Source organism: Leguminivora glycinivorella, chromosome 24 (genome assembly GCF_023078275.1).
Source record: "Leguminivora glycinivorella isolate SPB_JAAS2020 chromosome 24, LegGlyc_1.1, whole genome shotgun sequence".
NCBI lineage: Eukaryota > Metazoa > Arthropoda > Insecta > Lepidoptera > Tortricidae > Leguminivora > Leguminivora glycinivorella.
Window position 1 is genome coordinate 7,683,167 of NC_062994.1, and position 16,937 is coordinate 7,700,103.

General features: G+C 38.3%; 4 protein-coding genes across 4 annotated transcripts; 2 read left to right on the plus strand and 2 right to left on the minus strand.

Moving 5' to 3' along the window:
• Positions 1-369: 369 nt before the first annotated feature.
• On the minus strand, positions 370-2,108 carry LOC125238988 (chorion class B protein PC10-like). The gene is made up of 2 exons (XM_048146489.1): positions 1,971-2,108; positions 370-771 (listed from the first exon to the last, which is right to left on the minus strand). The coding sequence occupies exons 1-2, from the start codon at positions 2,106-2,108 to the stop codon at positions 370-372; spliced, it is 540 nt and encodes a 179-aa protein (XP_048002446.1).
• A 119-nt stretch (positions 2,109-2,227) lies between these two features.
• Positions 2,228-4,001, plus strand: LOC125238920 (chorion class A protein L12-like). Its single transcript, XM_048146411.1, has 2 exons — positions 2,228-2,354; positions 3,633-4,001. The coding sequence occupies exons 1-2, from the start codon at positions 2,229-2,231 to the stop codon at positions 3,942-3,944; spliced, it is 438 nt and encodes a 145-aa protein (XP_048002368.1). The 5' UTR covers position 2,228; the 3' UTR covers positions 3,945-4,001.
• Positions 4,002-6,575: 2,574 nt separating this feature from the next.
• Positions 6,576-7,621, minus strand: LOC125238989 (chorion class CB protein M5H4-like). Its single transcript, XM_048146490.1, has 2 exons — positions 7,577-7,621; positions 6,576-6,926 (listed from the first exon to the last, which is right to left on the minus strand). The coding sequence occupies exons 1-2, from the start codon at positions 7,619-7,621 to the stop codon at positions 6,576-6,578; spliced, it is 396 nt and encodes a 131-aa protein (XP_048002447.1).
• Positions 7,622-7,911: 290 nt separating this feature from the next.
• LOC125238933 (chorion class CA protein ERA.1-like) lies at positions 7,912-10,065 on the plus strand. The gene is made up of 2 exons (XM_048146425.1): positions 7,912-7,993; positions 9,743-10,065. The coding sequence occupies exons 1-2, from the start codon at positions 7,943-7,945 to the stop codon at positions 10,007-10,009; spliced, it is 318 nt and encodes a 105-aa protein (XP_048002382.1). The 5' UTR covers positions 7,912-7,942; the 3' UTR covers positions 10,010-10,065.
• Positions 10,066-16,937: the final 6,872 nt, after the last annotated feature.

The following is a 16,937-nucleotide window of genomic DNA, read 5'->3' on the forward strand; positions in this document are numbered from 1 at the left end:
GTAAGTATAGTATAGTATGGAGTATGGATGGATACACCATAAGTGATTATATAAAACAACTCAACAAACCATATTTTAAATACTTGTACGTTTCAAACTAGCTGTCTTGTGTTTATTTACCTACACTTTCAAGTAGATCGTGGCAGAATTGTTAACGAAATTAATATTGTGTCATAATTTGATTAGGTCACTGTAAATATAGGAGAGATTACTAACGGAATAAATTTTGACTACTTAATATTTAACAAATAATAGACTTAATTTTGCGTGAAAATGGTTTATTCATATAAAAATATCAGTTTGTCCATCTAACTGAAATTAAGCACAACCGCAACCACAGCTGTAGATTGTGGAGGAGCGTGTTTTTCTTTAGTATTTGCCACAACCACAGACGCTGACGACTTTGGAGCCAGAGTTGATATTGGCGTTGACGCCGGTCGGGTTGCCGATCTCCTGAGTGATGGCGACGCAGTCCCCACAACCGTAAGAGACCGCGGCCAAGCCGTTGGTGGGGAAAGTGCCCTCGAACTCAACCGCGCTCAGGTACGGCAGCTCGCCGGACAGCTCCAGGTCTCCCGCCAGGCCCAGCTCGGTGGCCACGGCGATGCCGGATGGCGCGATGGGGCCGATGCTGGAGATGAGCAGGTCGCCGCCGCTGTTGGAGATCACGATGGACTCGCACTTGCCGGAGGAGTAGCCAGAGCTAATCAGCATCGGGGAGCTAATCAGCTTCGAGGAGCTAATTTTGCAGCAAGTTGGATTGCAGATAGCCTGTAATAAGATTTGGTTATAAAAATTGGGTAAATTCAAACCAACATTAACAGTGTGACCTGACTGATCAATAATAACTTAAAAAATTTACGGAATGACAAAAAAAATATATGACCCACTTTAAATAAACTGTGAAAAAATAACTTGCTAATCAATAACTGCTTAGCTGTTATACCTACTTACCTGTATACTGATATATTAAATTAATGTTAGTTTTATCTATTTCCGTACCGACCAAATTTTTGTCCGTAGATTCAGTACCTCTTTACATTAATTTGCATTTTGCATTGATATTTTAGAATATTCAACATGCTTTATTTCCTACAAAATTTTAGTGAAGAGTTTGAGTGAAGGAATTATTTTTCACCACACCAACTGTTAAAGGCTTACCTTGCTATTCGAAAACAGATAGCAAAATTGCATTTTATCCACAAGAGTGCAAAGTAATTTCATACAAATTTTAACTTGATGTCTTAAGCTGCCTGGTAGAATTTACCTATAAATGATGATTTTGAATCATAAATATTGAATAAATTGATGGATTTGATTGAATTTGATGTTTTATAGTTAGTATTTTGTTCGTGTTGGTGTGGTGAAAAATTTTGTGTTTCATTCGGTGGCAAAGTCTGTTTAACCTTCGTGCCTTGAAACCCTCGCAATGCTCAAGATTCCACTTTTGAACCACTCGCTACGCTCGCTGTTCAATATTGGAATCTTTCGCTTGCTCGGGTATCAATATTGGCACGTGCGGTTAAACAACTACTTTGCCCCTTGTAAAACAAATAAATATTTCCTATTGCAAATAATTTATTTTGTGGACAAAATAAGAGGGCTGATAAAAGAGGAGATACCTAAATTAAATTTGGATATTACTGGCAGTAATACTAAACACAACATAAACAAAAGTGCACAGTGAAAATTGTGTGCAATAATTAGTTCTTAAATCCTCAGCCATGTTTTTTTATAAAACTCATAATATATACAAGTAGTAGTAACCTAGACCCTTGAATAGGGATGATAACTACATAAAAAAATGGCATTCTGTTTAGTCCGTCAGTTAGATCGTCCAAAAATACTGAGTAATTAGTTTTTTTTATTCGTCCCTATTATAAGAACCCTTGTTTTGCACACATTGCAAAAAATAAATTATAAAGTATAAGACATAATATTGTAATATGATATATACACAGATATTATACCTGTCCTATGAAGGCGAGGGTGCAAATGATGATGGCCTTGGAAACCATTTTTGATCTATTCCTTAGTCTGTTCAATAAACACAGAATAAATGTGAAAACCTGGCATCCGCTTTTATATAGCTCCAAAGCTTGCTTCATAATAACGCAAATAACTAGGCAAAATTAGGTACGTGACTCCGATTAGGGTAAACCAGGTATTTCAAAACTAGAACTGCATGTGCATTATCTTTGACCCATTTCCACATTTCTCCTGCGATAATGGAAACGTATAAATGTGTCAATGAAAGTGGGACAAGCATTCTGACTTCCATTACCGAAGAAAGAACATTCAAGATGTCCCGTTTTGCTGTTGTTGTGTTGTGCGCCATGGCTTTCCTGGTCCAGGTAAATGATTGTACCAATTTCTTGTAAAGAAATAACATCTATGTATGTATTTTATTGGTTGACTAAGCACGTAAATTGGAATTAATGAATAAAACTAAAAATGCTTTCCATACATTTTTATCATACATATACCTTCATTAAAAAAAACTGATGAAAGTTTACCTTTCTTAATAATTGAATTTCGAACCTTTTGGCAATTGGCAATGTTTCCATCAGGCGGACCGTATAACTGTTTACCACCGACGTGGTATAAAAAAAGGGATGTGTGTCTGAGCTTTTTACTCATTGTCAAAGGTGATTTTAAGAAACAATACGATTTTTTTATTTAAAAACGATAATGTGGCCAAGAGCGTGTCGGGCCACGCTCAGTGTAGGGTTCCGTAGTTTTCCGTATTTTTCTCAAAAACTACTGAACCTATCAAGTTCAAAACAATTTTCCTAGAAAGTCTTTATGTTCTACATTTGTGATTTTTTTCATATTTTTTAAACATATGGTTCAAAAGTTAGAGGGGGGGGACGCACTTTTTTTTCCTTTAGGAGCGATTATTTCCGAAAATATTAATATTATCCAAAAAACGATCTTAGGAAACCCTTATTCATTTTTAAATACCTATCCAACAATATACCACACGTTGGGGTTGGAATGAAACAAATATCAGCCCCCACTTTACATGTAGGGGGGGTACCCTAATAAAACATTTTTTTCAATTTTTTATTTTTGCACTTTGTTGGCGTGATTGATATACATATTGGTACCAAATTTCTTTCTAGTGCTAACGGTTACTGAGATTATCCGCGGACGGACGGACGGACGGACGGACGGACGGACGGACAGACAGACAGTTTTTGAGTGCATACTTTTGCTATTGTTGTTCATAGCTAGTGGTAAACATACGAACTCTCAATAAAAACTGATATTTGATTAATAATGCCAAATGTACTCGACACTTATCCGTATTAATCTTACTTATACAAGTTGAATAAATATAAATAAATAAATAAACAAAAAATAAATAAATATTGGGGACACCTTACACAGACCAACTTAGCCCTAAGCTAAGCAAAACTTGTACTATGGGTGCTAAGCGACGATATACATACTTAAATAGATAAATACATACTTATATACATAGAAAACATCCATGACTCAGGAACAAATATGTGTGCTCATCACTCAAATAAATGCCCTTACCGGGATTCGAACCCAGGACCAGGAATGAAGACGAGGGAAATACTCCATTAGTAGGTACATTAAGTACAATATTTTGATTTTTTCAGGCTGTCCTTAGCCAGCAGTGCGGTTGCTCTTGCGGCAGCTCCGGTATCTCTCTCGGCGGAATCAGCTTGAAGTCATCCGGCATCTCAGGCGGCTCGATCTCAAGCAAGAGCTACTCGTCCTCCGGGTCGTACGGCGGCGCGGGCACCGGGCGCGTCGGCGTGATCGGCGACATCGACGCGTGCGGCAACACCTGCGTGGAGGGATCGTGCCCGTGCTCGGCGAGGTCTGCTTCGGCGGATGCGTGCCCGCGTGCGGATCCGTGTCCATCTGCGGACAGTGCGGATGCGGTTGCAAAAACTAATTCTCACTAAAACTGTACAGGCAACGAAAGGATTTTTTTTCATAATAAATGCTTGAAGTTATATGTCTTTCCTCTTTTTAGATTTTTGTTACATTGGCCCCTACATTTTTTGCTCGTATTTAGCCCATATTGAAGTTTTAAATGCTCCTAGGCAGACATTGTACAGATCATAGAATTCCGTTAAAACACAAATAGGAGCTACTGATATAAATACTCGTAATAACTTATTTAATACATACACACGTAAGCCCTAAGGTATGAAGTCCGCCATTTGTACTTTTTTTTAAATTGTGCAATAAAGTTGAAATAAATACATAGGACCAATAAGTAGCCCTTTTCACATAGCTGCAAGTTAAAAGAAGTCCGTTAAAAAGCGCAAGTCAAGTCACTTTTATATAGGTTGTTGGAGAACGATGGACTCGCACTTGCCTTAATATTTAATCATCGAAGCATAATTTACAATTGGATGCAGATAGTCTGTAATAAAAATTGGGTAAATTCAAACCAACATTAACAGTGTGACCTGACTGATAATAACTTAAAAACGCTTAATTTGAGATTCCAATGCAGTAAAGACACAAAATTTACGGAATGACTAAAAAAAAAATTACTTTAAATTGTGAAAAAATGTTTAATCAATAACTTAGCTGTTATTGTTGTTGTTATATGAATTAATGTTGTTTTAAAATTTATAGACCAAATTTTTGTCAGTAGATTCAGTACCTCTTTACATTAATTTGCATTTTGCATTGATATTTTAAAATATTCAACATGCTTTATTTCCTACTAAATTTTAGTGAATGAGTTTGAGTGAAAATCATTATCCCCACCGTGTATCCCGGCATTTGCTACGGCTCAGATAGTCTGAAATTGCTTTGACAACTAATCCAAAAATTTCATACACTAGTTTTAACTTGATGTCTTAAGACTGCCATGGTGAATTTACCTATAAATGATGATTTTGAATCTAAAATTGAATAAATTGATGGATTTGATTGAATTTGATGTTTTATAGTTAAAATTATTGTTCTAGCTGACAAAAAAATTTTTGTTACACTCGGTGGCAAAGTTTGTTTAACCTTGTCAAACGACTCTAATAGTCAAGATTCCACTTTTTTAAAGACATTTACTCATAAGAACGCGGTTCAATATTGAGATTACAGTAAGATTATGTAATATATGTGGTTAAACAACTACTTTTTAAGTAAAACAAAAAATATTGTAATTTTCATCTATAAAATTAAATAATCACCATGTACATTTAACCTGACAAGACGTTTAACAATACATAATATTATTGGCGTCAATGATATAAAATGTAACATAAATTAAATCAATACAAAATAAATCAGGTAGGTCCTACACTAAAACTAAAATATTCCTCCCTGGATCGTACTTGGCTCAAAAGTCCCCATTATTCCCGCTGCATTACCCCGCTGGACGGCAATGGAGACCTGTTGGACCAGATACGACCCAGAACGAGAATCGCAGCCCCTCTCCCGCAAACGACGCCCTAACTCTTTGAAAAAGGAGCGAGCCTCTGAGCCCCAAGGCCCAAGGGTGTAATATATTCCAAAACATCTTAATATACTTCATTACATATATATTCTTTTAACTTGGTTTTAAACATTGTGTCTGAAAGGGTTTCCTTAACATCTTCTGGTAAGTTATTAAACATTTGTGCACCTTCGGCCAAGATAGTTTTTTTTTTCCGTAGTTAGTTCTATGCCTGAATAATTTTATTTTATTAGTGTTTCTTAAGTTATGTCTAAATTTCCGTTTTGTTAATATTAACTGTGAATGTACATTCTGTGTAAGTAATTTGTTGACAAGCATACAAGTGCAGTGTGTGTATAGTTGTTTAAAATTAAATAGTTTTGTTTTCGAATAAAGTGACTTCGTCCTAGTTAGCTGAGGATATTGAAAAAGGGTTTTTATTAATTTATTTTGTGACGTCTGTAAATATTTTAGGTTGGTCTTTGCTGCGCATCCCCACACTTTAATAAGGTATTGTAAATGAGACTTTGCTAACGAATTGTATATAAGTAGTCGAGCCTTATGAGGTATACACCCAGCACAATGTCTTAATGCTCCAGTCTTAATGCTCCACTTAATGTAAAGATTTTGGTATGTCCAGTGATTGGGTAAATACTATTTATCTCTAAACACATAATTATATAAGTACTTACGAGTATCTTAAATAAAATTACTCACATTAAGCGTGACACTAAGACAATTTGAATCTGTTCAGAGGTCAAACATATGATATTTAATCTCTTCTGTGGATGTTAGGTCAAAAAAATTGCTTTAAGTATTTCTGATTGAGAAAACTATCCCTTGCATCCCAGAATTATAGACTATACGTCTTTCTCTGTAAGAAAAACAAGAATGACTTGTTGAGTCTAACAGTAACCAACGTTGGAATTATAAAAAATACGAAAATAAAGACAGGCCATACCGAAAATTATATCCTTTCCTATTGATGTCGATTAGCAACAAAATCTCTGATGAATACACAATTACACACCTATTTTTTCCTGGGTTGATCAAATTGCGTAACACAACGCCATTTAAAAAACGAAAGGAATTCATAGTTTGTATACAAAATCTTTATTTGTAAAAAAGGAATTATACGTAAATCTTATTTCCTGCCACAACCGCAAACGCTGACGACTTTGTTGTTGGAGTTGACATTGGCGTTGACGCCGGTCGGGTTGCCGATCTCGTTCGTGATGGCGATGCAGTCCCCGCAGCCGTACGCCACCGGCGCGGAGCCGCTGGTGTCGAACTGGCCCTGGAACTCCACGGCGCTCAGGTACGGCAGCGCGCCGGAAAGGTCCAGGTCGCCGGACAGGCCGAGCTCCGTGGCCACGGCGATGCCGGACGGAGTGATAGGGCCGAGTGCGGTGATGAGCAGGTCGCCGCCGCTGTTGGAGAGCACGATGGACTTGCAGTCGCTAGAGGAACGAGAGCTCTGTAGCAAGTCTGGCCGCTGATAGCCTGAAATTATATCGAAATGTTTGTGCTGGATCGGGATATTCATATTCATATTCATTTAATCCATTGTTATCATGTTCATCAGCACAAAGGTCTTACATAGGTCTTAGTAGGTACATAATACCCTGCTAGGGCATACAATATAGGATAATGTTACTTATTCACTAACTTAATTAATATTATGATACATTTTAAAAATGATAAGTGGCGTGCTCTCGTTTTGGAGGCCAAAATTCTCTTTGGATCGCAGAGCCATATTAGTTAGTTAATTATATTATTAAGCGACACTTACTACCTTTCATAGTTATTATAATAATGATTGAAACAAAAACGAAGGAGCCTACTATTTTCATTTTTTCAAATAAATACTACTCCGGACTACTTCCACTTCCACATTATTAACCCTCACTACCATCTGACCTATGTGTCCAAACAATTTCAAATCATAATTTTAGTTTCTATTCGCTGCCACAATCACAGAAACAACAAATGTTTATCCCACAGATTCTCAGTTAGCCGGACGACATAGGCTTGTTAGTTATTTGCAAAAAGTAACAGCCGCCGAACTAATAGTCCGTAGGTATATTATCTACATTGTTCGTTAAAACGGTTATGGCTTTACGTTCTATGGACGTTCCAACTTACCTGAATGAAAGCGAAGGTGCAGATCACCACAGCCTTGGAAACCATCTTTGTTTCAATACTGTTATTTTACAGTCAGTAAAAAAACTATAAATACTCAGCATACCAGCATCAACTTTTATACATCGTTTATATCTCTTGCTTAACAATCGATTGTCAATAACTAGGCGAAACCATTTAAAGCGATAGCTTTACGTACGTGACTGTTTATAGGGCAAGTCGCTCACCCATTTAGAAAGATGTATTTCTACCTTTAGCGTTATCTATGACCTAATTTCATAGTGTCTTTGCAATATTATACATATAAAAGTGAGTCTAAAAACTGGAATAATCATTCTAGCTTCTGTAACGGAAGAAATCACATTCAAAATGTCTCGCTTTGCTATTCTTCTTTTGTGCGTTGAGGCTTTCCTGATCCAAGTAAGTGCAAGATTTAGGTACTTAATTAATTTTAAAATGATTGTTCTAAAACATTCTTAACTCACAGAAATAAACAGAGAATTAATTCTAGGAGTAGTATAATATCCCATTGCACTGCTGGACACATTAATCACATGTAGGTATTAAAGACTATCCGGCGTGTTTCCTTATAGGTACTACTTTAAATTGTGTTTATCAGAAATCAAACCCAAATTTCAATTGAAAAATGAATGTAATTTAAAATAAAGGTAGATAGTACTGGTAATCATTAGACTTATATACCGTGATTACCTTTTTGATTTTTGTCGAGCTCCCGGTATTTCGACGCAGTTGAATGCATCATGATCACGGAAAACATCATCATCATCAAAACTCTCTCGTAATGTTTGAGTTGCAGGCGTCCATAGGTTACGGTGACCGCTTTACATGCTGCTTGTGCCACCGACTAAAAAAAAAAATGCTGGTGTAGTCAAATATTATAAATGACTTAAATCATCAGTATTTTTAATCTTTTCTCATCAAAATTTTAAAAATTCAGCCTAAAAATAATCAAGTGTAAACTGTTAATAAGGCCTCATATTTAATGTAAGTGCCATGCGAAAGATATTTTCCTCTCACTAGCTCGGAAACACGTGTTCTGTCTTTTAATACCAGCGGGTAAAAACGCATTTTATCCACTAGTGGGTAGAGTAATTTGACCTTGAATAAATTCAAATTAACTGCTGTAAAATCGATAAAATGTGAATCTAGTAATAAAGATGATTTACCACCTGTGGAACTACTGGAAGCAGTGATAAACGCATTTTTTGCGTTGTAGGTTCCTCGCTATAGTGAGGGAAAAGTTGTGTGTTACACTCGGGTGCAAATGTATTTTACGTCTCGTGTGTTTCAATTCCACACTCGGCGTTAAAATACAACTTTGCCCTCTTGTATAACAAATAACTACCTATTAGCATTTTATTATTGCAAGCAAATGCTGTAAACAGCTAAACGTGATTTTATTGAATACTAAATAAGTGCTAACTTGCATTGTTTATACTGAGTACTTAGCCAACGCTATAATCGCTTACTCTTCGTGTCGTAGCTATCCCTGTCGCTCTTCTGTAGGTGCGACAGAGCCAGTCTACATTTCAATCGCCACGTATCGTGAACGATTGTCACTAAGACTAGGCCGATTGATATACGCAGCAAAATAACTTTACAACGATTAATCAAAATACTCATTCGTAACCTCAAAATCAAATATAACGTTATTTAACATAATTTATGTAACAGAAAATATAGAAAATTAAAAGAATATAATTTTAGACAATGTTTGAAGTGACGTGCGCGTTGCCACCCCATTAGAAACTTGTACACTCCCTTTTGCTGTGTTAAGTATAAGTACACAGCACCCCAAAACTTGTACAAGTTAAGTACAAGGCAAAAAGGGGTTCCAAGGAGGGTTCGGGTTGCCGACGACTTAAAGGACAATAGACGGAACAAATTAGTTCCGTAAGTCCTCCCGTCGTCAGCACACCGCACCTTCGTTGAGCTCTGGCAGCCTTACTCATACTATGACAGGAACACAACACTATGAGTAGGGTCTAGTGCTTAGTCTTCTCGTTTTTGTGTGTTCCTTTTTGTAATATTTTTCTCTTTTGTGTGTGTGCGAATAATAATTTTATTCGCACACACACAAAAGAGAAAAATATTCTATTCTATTCTATTTGGCTGCGGTCTTCTGTAACATTTTTTTTTCTTTTACAGGCTGCCTTCAGCCAGCAGTGTGGCTGCATTCAAAACTACGCCCAGTACAGCGTCCCCGTGAGCGCACCCTCCGCCATCAGCTACGCATCCTCGTACGGCGGGTCCGGCACCGGACAAGTCGGCGTGTCGGGCGACATCGGCGCGAGCGGTCAGACCGCCGTCGTCGGATCCGTGCCCGTGCTCGGCGCCGTCGACTTCGGCGGCAAGGTCGCCGCCGCCGGATCCGTGTCCATCTCCGGACAGTGCGGATGCGGATGCCAGGCTTAAGTGATAAAGAAGAAGAGATATTTTTACTATTTTTTATAATAAAATGATATAATTAACTCTTGTTGTATTTTTTGTCATCTATTTTTTTACACATCTAAAAACCCAGGCATATTATATACTAGCTTTTTCCCGCAGCTTCGCTCGCATTAAATTCGAAAATTGCGAAATCCTCCATACAAACTTCCACCCCCCATTTTAGGTAAGTAGGGGGTCTAAAGAGACAAAAAGAAGCCTATGGCACTTTCCATCCCTTCAACTATCTCCACATAAGAAATCACGTCAATTCGTCGCTCCGTTTTGCCGTGAAAGACGGACAAACAAACAGACACACACACTTTCCCATTTATACTATTAGTACGGATTAGGTCAACCTGGCGTTTCCAATAACCAGTGACGTGTTGTGGTCGTAGATATTCCTGAGGTATTTCTTTTGCACTTCGACATGGTTTTTTTTATACTACGTCGGTGGCAAACAAGCATACGGTTTCTTCAAGAAGTCGGTATTTAGGTTTCTCAAGAGACGCGTAAGTAGATCTTATGATGTTGCTTATTTCCATGGGTGGCGATGACCGCTGAAAAGTTCCAGTGACATTTTATTTTGTTGTTTGTCATTAATAAAATAAATGTAAGGTGCCATGAATGTCGTAAATAAATAAAAATACAACACAATATAACAAATAGGCTTTATCGCACACTTTGACAAAATACAACACAAGTCATACATTCGTTTACAACATACATTTATACATTTTGAATAGTAGAGTAGGTAAACAAAACTTTAGTACGTTATCCTGCCTAGGCCTAGTAGGCTTCAGGTTTATGTAATATTTTTTACAAATATGTATTCTATGTTCTTTTTTGACTTATTATTAATTATCTGATCATTTATTTTCTAGCGAAAGTGAAATAACCAGCTAACCTAACCAAGGTCACGATGACTTGTACAACGATAATGAAATTGTTTGTATTTCTCTTTCAGAATAAAAAGTACGAAAGTGAATCTTGTCTAGGTACTTATCGTTCTGTACAGAGCTTAGATGATTGAGCCTTTACACAGTCGCTCTATCGCGCGTTCCCGGAGCGTACAGGATAGCGCGCGGTTAAGCCTGTGCGCGATTGCGTGTTGTTAGTTTTTAAGGTACACGTTCTTTCGCGCGTGATTGCGCGTCGAAGTTTTTGAGAACGGAAATGCGCGCGAATGAACGTACGTGTAAAGACAACCTCAACCACGCGATTGCGCGCACGCGCGGTCTTTCCCTTCCCCTCCCGCCATCTTTATACGCGCATTCTTTCACACGCGATTGCTGTATCACGCGCGATAGAGCGTCTGTGTAAAGGCGGCTATTAGCACTTTGGCTATGCGCCCTGGGTTAAACTAATTTTATCCTCAAATTGTGTTTTATCATTTAGAAACGTCTGCGACTTGCAAGCGATACATACATATTGTTCTATTAAAGGGACAATGGAAAAATTCTCACCTCCGGCAGGAATGGAACCTGCGACCAACGGCTTTGCCAGAGCCGTCCCTCTCACCAACTGAGCCACGGAGGCCTGCTGGATGTGTGCGAATTTATACATGCCTTCCCTCAATTCTCACACCTACCTACACACAAAACACACAGTACACGTGCGAAAAGGAAATAAAACGTTCCCTGCAATTGTTTTAATTTATCGCCACTCGTTTCGAACTTCCTTTTTTTCGCACTTGTAATGCACTCATTAGTCAATCCGAATATACTTACGAGTAAATGTCAAGAGTTTTCTCTGGCAGTCCCAAAATGTTAGGTGTGTACAAATATACATCTTTATGCCGAGTGAAATGACTAGGACTTATGAAAGACCAGGCACATGTTACTATGATTTTCTATATCCACATGGTAACAATGATCTTAGATTATCAAGTTATACTTACTTAAGATGGACCCATTACCCATGGATGGATAAATTTAATGTGTTTAAACATTACAGTATCAGTAAATTTATTGATAAGTAAGTATTTTCGAACTTTTAACACAATCAGTCGCTGTTGAATTTAGAAGAAACTGAAGGATTATTCGTGGTTTTATTCGGAGATTTTAGAGAAAGAAAACTAGCATTCTTGACTAACGGTATATTTCACAGCATTTGACAAGCAAGTGACAGATGGCAAGTAAAAAGGCGCCAGAGGCGACGGATAAAAAAAAAAAAGATTGGCTGCGTTCTAAAACAACTTAACACCCACCCCTAGAACGCAAGCCTACTCTTGCTAAACAATACAACATCTTATTGGTAGTTACACCTTTTGTTAAAATGTCTGCTAACATTTCATCACCCTTACAATAACAAAATTTTATCTTAGAATTACAAACATGTTCTTTGAGAAAGTGAAAACGAATATCTATATGTCTAGACCTAGGCAAATAACAATCATTTAATGATAATTTTATCGCACTTTGATTATCACTGAAAAGCGCTAAGTTGTCTTAGCCACAGTGCCTCTTGAGTGGCTGAGGACATCGCCATGTACTCCGCTTCGGCCGTAGATAGGGCCACAGTCTGCTGCTTACGCGACGACCATGAAATTGCACCGCCCTGTAACATGAAGATGTAGCCCGTGCAGGATTTGCGGTCTACCACATCTGCAGCCCAATCAGCATCACAATATCCTGTAATATTCGAGACACCACTCTTGGTATAACTTAGTCTGAGATCTTTAGTGCCTTGCAAGTATCTCAATAGTCTTTTGACTGCGGTCACATGGTCCGTCTTTGGTTCAGCATTGTACCGACTCAATGCATTGACTGCAAATGAGATATCGGGTCTCGTTGCTTGGGCTATGTAGAGAAGACAGCCAATGACTTGCCTGTATGGATACTTATGGTCTGGTTCTGCATCTTGGCTGAACTTGATAGCAGGCTCTATAGGCGTTTTTACAGCTTTGCACTCTGACATCCCAAATCTATCTAGTACCTCATTAATATACTTTTTCTGATCCAACATAACTGTATCTTCTTGCCTCGTAATGTTGAATCCTAGGCACTGACTAGCTTTTCCTAGATCTTTCATCTCAAAATGTTTCATCAACTTCTTCTTCAACATATCCTTGACATCTTGTTGAGAAGTAAAAATAAGTAGGTCATCGACCCATACTGCAATGAAAGTGTTCCTTTCTTCATTGAAATATACACATGGATCAGTCTTGGACTGCTGCATCCCTATATTTTGTAGTACATAATTTAGTTTCATGTTCCATAAGCGGCTGGCTTGCTTTAGGCCATATATTGACTTATGTAAACAGCACACTTGAGATCCTCGTACATATAGTTCTGGTTGTACCATGTAAATATCAGTGTCTATTTCTCCCTGTAGAAATGCAGAAACGGCATCCATCTGGTCTATATCCATGCTATATTTTGCCGCTAAGGCAAACAGAAAACGTATAGTTGTATACCTCACTACTGGCGAGTAGATCTCCTCATAGTCTATCCCTTTCCTTTGAGCAAATCCTTTTATGACAAGTCTGGCCTTAAAACGTGTAACTTTTCCAGCTTGGTCAGTTTTGGTTTTGAACACCCATTTGGAGGGTAAGGCTTTCTTATTGGTTGGAAGTTCAGTCAAGCTCCATGTGTTGTTCTTCATTAAGGAGCTATACTCTTCGTCCATGGCCTTTTTCCATTCAGCAGCGTGTGGGGACGACATGGCTTCTTCTACTGACTGTGGATCAGATAAATTAGTAAATAAACAGAATAGACTATTTTCCTTTTGTCTTTTACGGGGCCTCAGATTCATTTTCGTATCTTGGGTTTGCGGCAAACTGGTTTTTACAGGGGGATAGTAGGTCTCATCAAGATCATCTGTATCAGTTTGATATTCAGTACTAGAGTCTTCACTGTTACTATCCTTAATAGGCTCTTTTGCCTTACCTTCGCTGCAAGGTGTACCGATGACCCTCATGGGACTCGATTGGTCTTCGGTGCCAGCTTTAGCGCTGTCGTTGCTGGTCCCTGGACTCTCCTTTTCCTCGGGAACAGTACTGGAGCTGACTGACGGCAGGTTTTCTTCATGGATGTCAACTGAAACAGTGTTTTCATAAATATATTGATAATTTTCATGAAAAATACAATCCCTGCTCTTTATGATTTTTCTACTGGTTGGATCTAGTAGCCGGTATCCTTTTGAGTCTTCACAGTATCCCACGAGTATTAACTTTATAGATTTCTTGTCCCATTTTTGTCTTTTCTGCTTGGGTATATGGACCATAGCCTCCGTGCCAAATATTCTAATATGGGACAAGTTAGGTTTACGCCCATACCACATTTCATAAGGAGTTCTACCTTCCAGGCTCCTAGACGGGGAGCGATTTGTGATATAGGCAGCTGTGGCTATGGCTTCGGCCCAATACCTTGGCTCTAATTTGGCATAAAATAGCATACACCTTGCCCGTTCCACGAGTGTGCGGTTTCCGCGTTCTGCCAATCCATTATGTTCAGCGGTGTAGGGTGTCGTGGTCTGATGGATGATACCATTACTACTTAAATATTTTTCAAAATTATTATTGCAGTACTCTTTGCCTCCATCGGTGCGAATCATCTTAATCTTTCTTTCAAGCTGTAGTTCAACTCTAGCCTTGAAATCTTTAAACACTTCTAAAATATTCAATTTATCTTTCAAAAAATACACATGAAACATACGAGTGTAGTCATCTACAAAAGTACACCCATCTTAAAGGCCGGCAACGCACCTCCAACACCTCTGGTGTTTCGGGTGTCCATGGGCGGCGGTGATCGCTTACCATCAGGCGACCTGTCTGCTCGTTTGCCTCCTATCCCATAAAAAAAAAAAAAAAAAAAAGTGATAAAATATTTCATACCTGAGACTGACAGGTGCTCCATTGGCCCACATAAGTCAGAATGTATCAGCTCGAGGGGCTGTTTGGCTCTGGAACCCACCTTGTTGAACGGCAGTCTTGTCTGTTTTCCTTCGGCACAGTGAGTACATCTGATACTGTCACTTTTTGTTTCAATAATCACACCTTCTGCAGCAGTAGGCAGCTTGTTGACATCTGATACATTTAAATGTGACATTCTTAAATGCCATAAAAAGGTATTATCAACGTTACCTCTGGCTGTGGTAAATTGAGCAGTTTCAATGGTATTTGCTGTATCTAGCAAATAGAGCCTGTTTATCTGCGTTCCTGAACAGATGATCTTCCCTTTTGCATCCAAAACATGGCACCCTTTTTCAAAAAATCTAACTTCATAACCATTCTTTGTAATACTGCTCACTGATATCAAATTGGAGGCAAGTCCAGGGGCATATAAGACGTCTTTCAACTGAAGAATCCCGCCTTTGCTTAACTTGACGTTAACACACCCGTTTCCTAATATAGGTAATGTTTCTTTGTTAGCCACAGTGATTGAATCAAATGGTGGCTTACTTAAGTTATACATTAAGTCCTTCCTTGCTGTCATGGTCTTCGAAGCTCCTGAGTCGATAAACCACTTATTACTATCTTCACCTCCCAATGATGCAGAAAACGCTGCCACAAAATTTGTACTATCTCCATTCTTATGCTGTTTGTGTGTTGTTTTCTTAGGATTCTTGCAGAACTTAGCATAATGGCCATGCTTATTGCAGCTGTAACATCTAGGACCCTTCGGTTTGCTAGGTTGGTCCTGTTTAGTCTTCTTAAAGTTTGTGTACAAGGCAGCGCCTGAGTCTGTAGATTTAATTTCTTGTAAAAGTTTTGTTTTCACAAGATCAGCACTAATTGTTACACCTGAACTTTCGAGTCCCATTATCATAGGCATGTAGACTTCTGGTAAACCAGCTAGCATTAGTGTGCCCAGCCACTCGTCGTTTACATCGAACCCTATATTGCGAAGTTTGTGAGCGGTTGTCATAATCTTATTGATATAATCTTCAACACTATTGCTTGATTCTAAAGATGTGTTCACCAAGTCCTTCAGCAAACCCACTTTCCTTGTCAAACCATTGTCATCAAAGGCCTTTTCTAGATTTGCCCACACTTCTTTTGACGTTTTGCAATCTTGTACATGAATATAATTCTGAGGATCCAACAGCAGAATCAATTTCGCTTTGGCTTTCATGTCCTTTTTGGCGTCTATGGCTTTCTTGTCGTCACTTGGTTTCACACACTCCCAAAGATCTTCATGTTCCAGGTACGTCCTCATACTAAATTTCCAGGTAGCAAAGTTGTCCCGGCCCGTCAATTTCTCTAAATTGAACAAGTTTGTGCCCATATTGATGTTCAATTATCGGTATAATAGCTGTTTCGTTGTATTACGACGATCTGCAGACGATATGCCCGGCGACTGTTTCGTCGTACTGTACGAACAATATATATTCTTGTTTTTCTTGAAATACTTCGGATTTTCCTTCAATTCCTTCAACCACGCTCTGCTACCATGAAGGATTATTCGTGGTTTTATTCGGAGATTTTAGAGAAAGAGAAACACACAATACACATATTATAATTATAGTATTTAATAGGTATACTAGTACCTACGCACAATGGTCTCCGAGGCTTAGTGCGGAAACCGGAGCCTAAACCATAATATTATAGGACTCCTTTCTCCTCAAGGTAAGGATGTGTTCTCAGAAAACTAATGTACCTATTGAAAATAATTCTATATAGGTAGGTATTAAGTTTTGTACTGATTTTTTTCCGTTAAAAATTTTTCTTCGATTTTATTCCTTCGTACACGTTCCGAGTACAGTGACCAAAGTATAGTTTCGAATGACTCTCGATCTCGAGTGTTCTGTGTCATCAGATATTCAATTTATAGATACCCTATTCCTACGACATGGCAGTTGAATATTTTATAAGAAAATATTTATTATTTGGGAGGAGTGATGTGACTGACTAACGCGTCAGTGTTACATTTATGGATTAAGGAAAAAAATTAAGTAGCAGAAAACCACAATG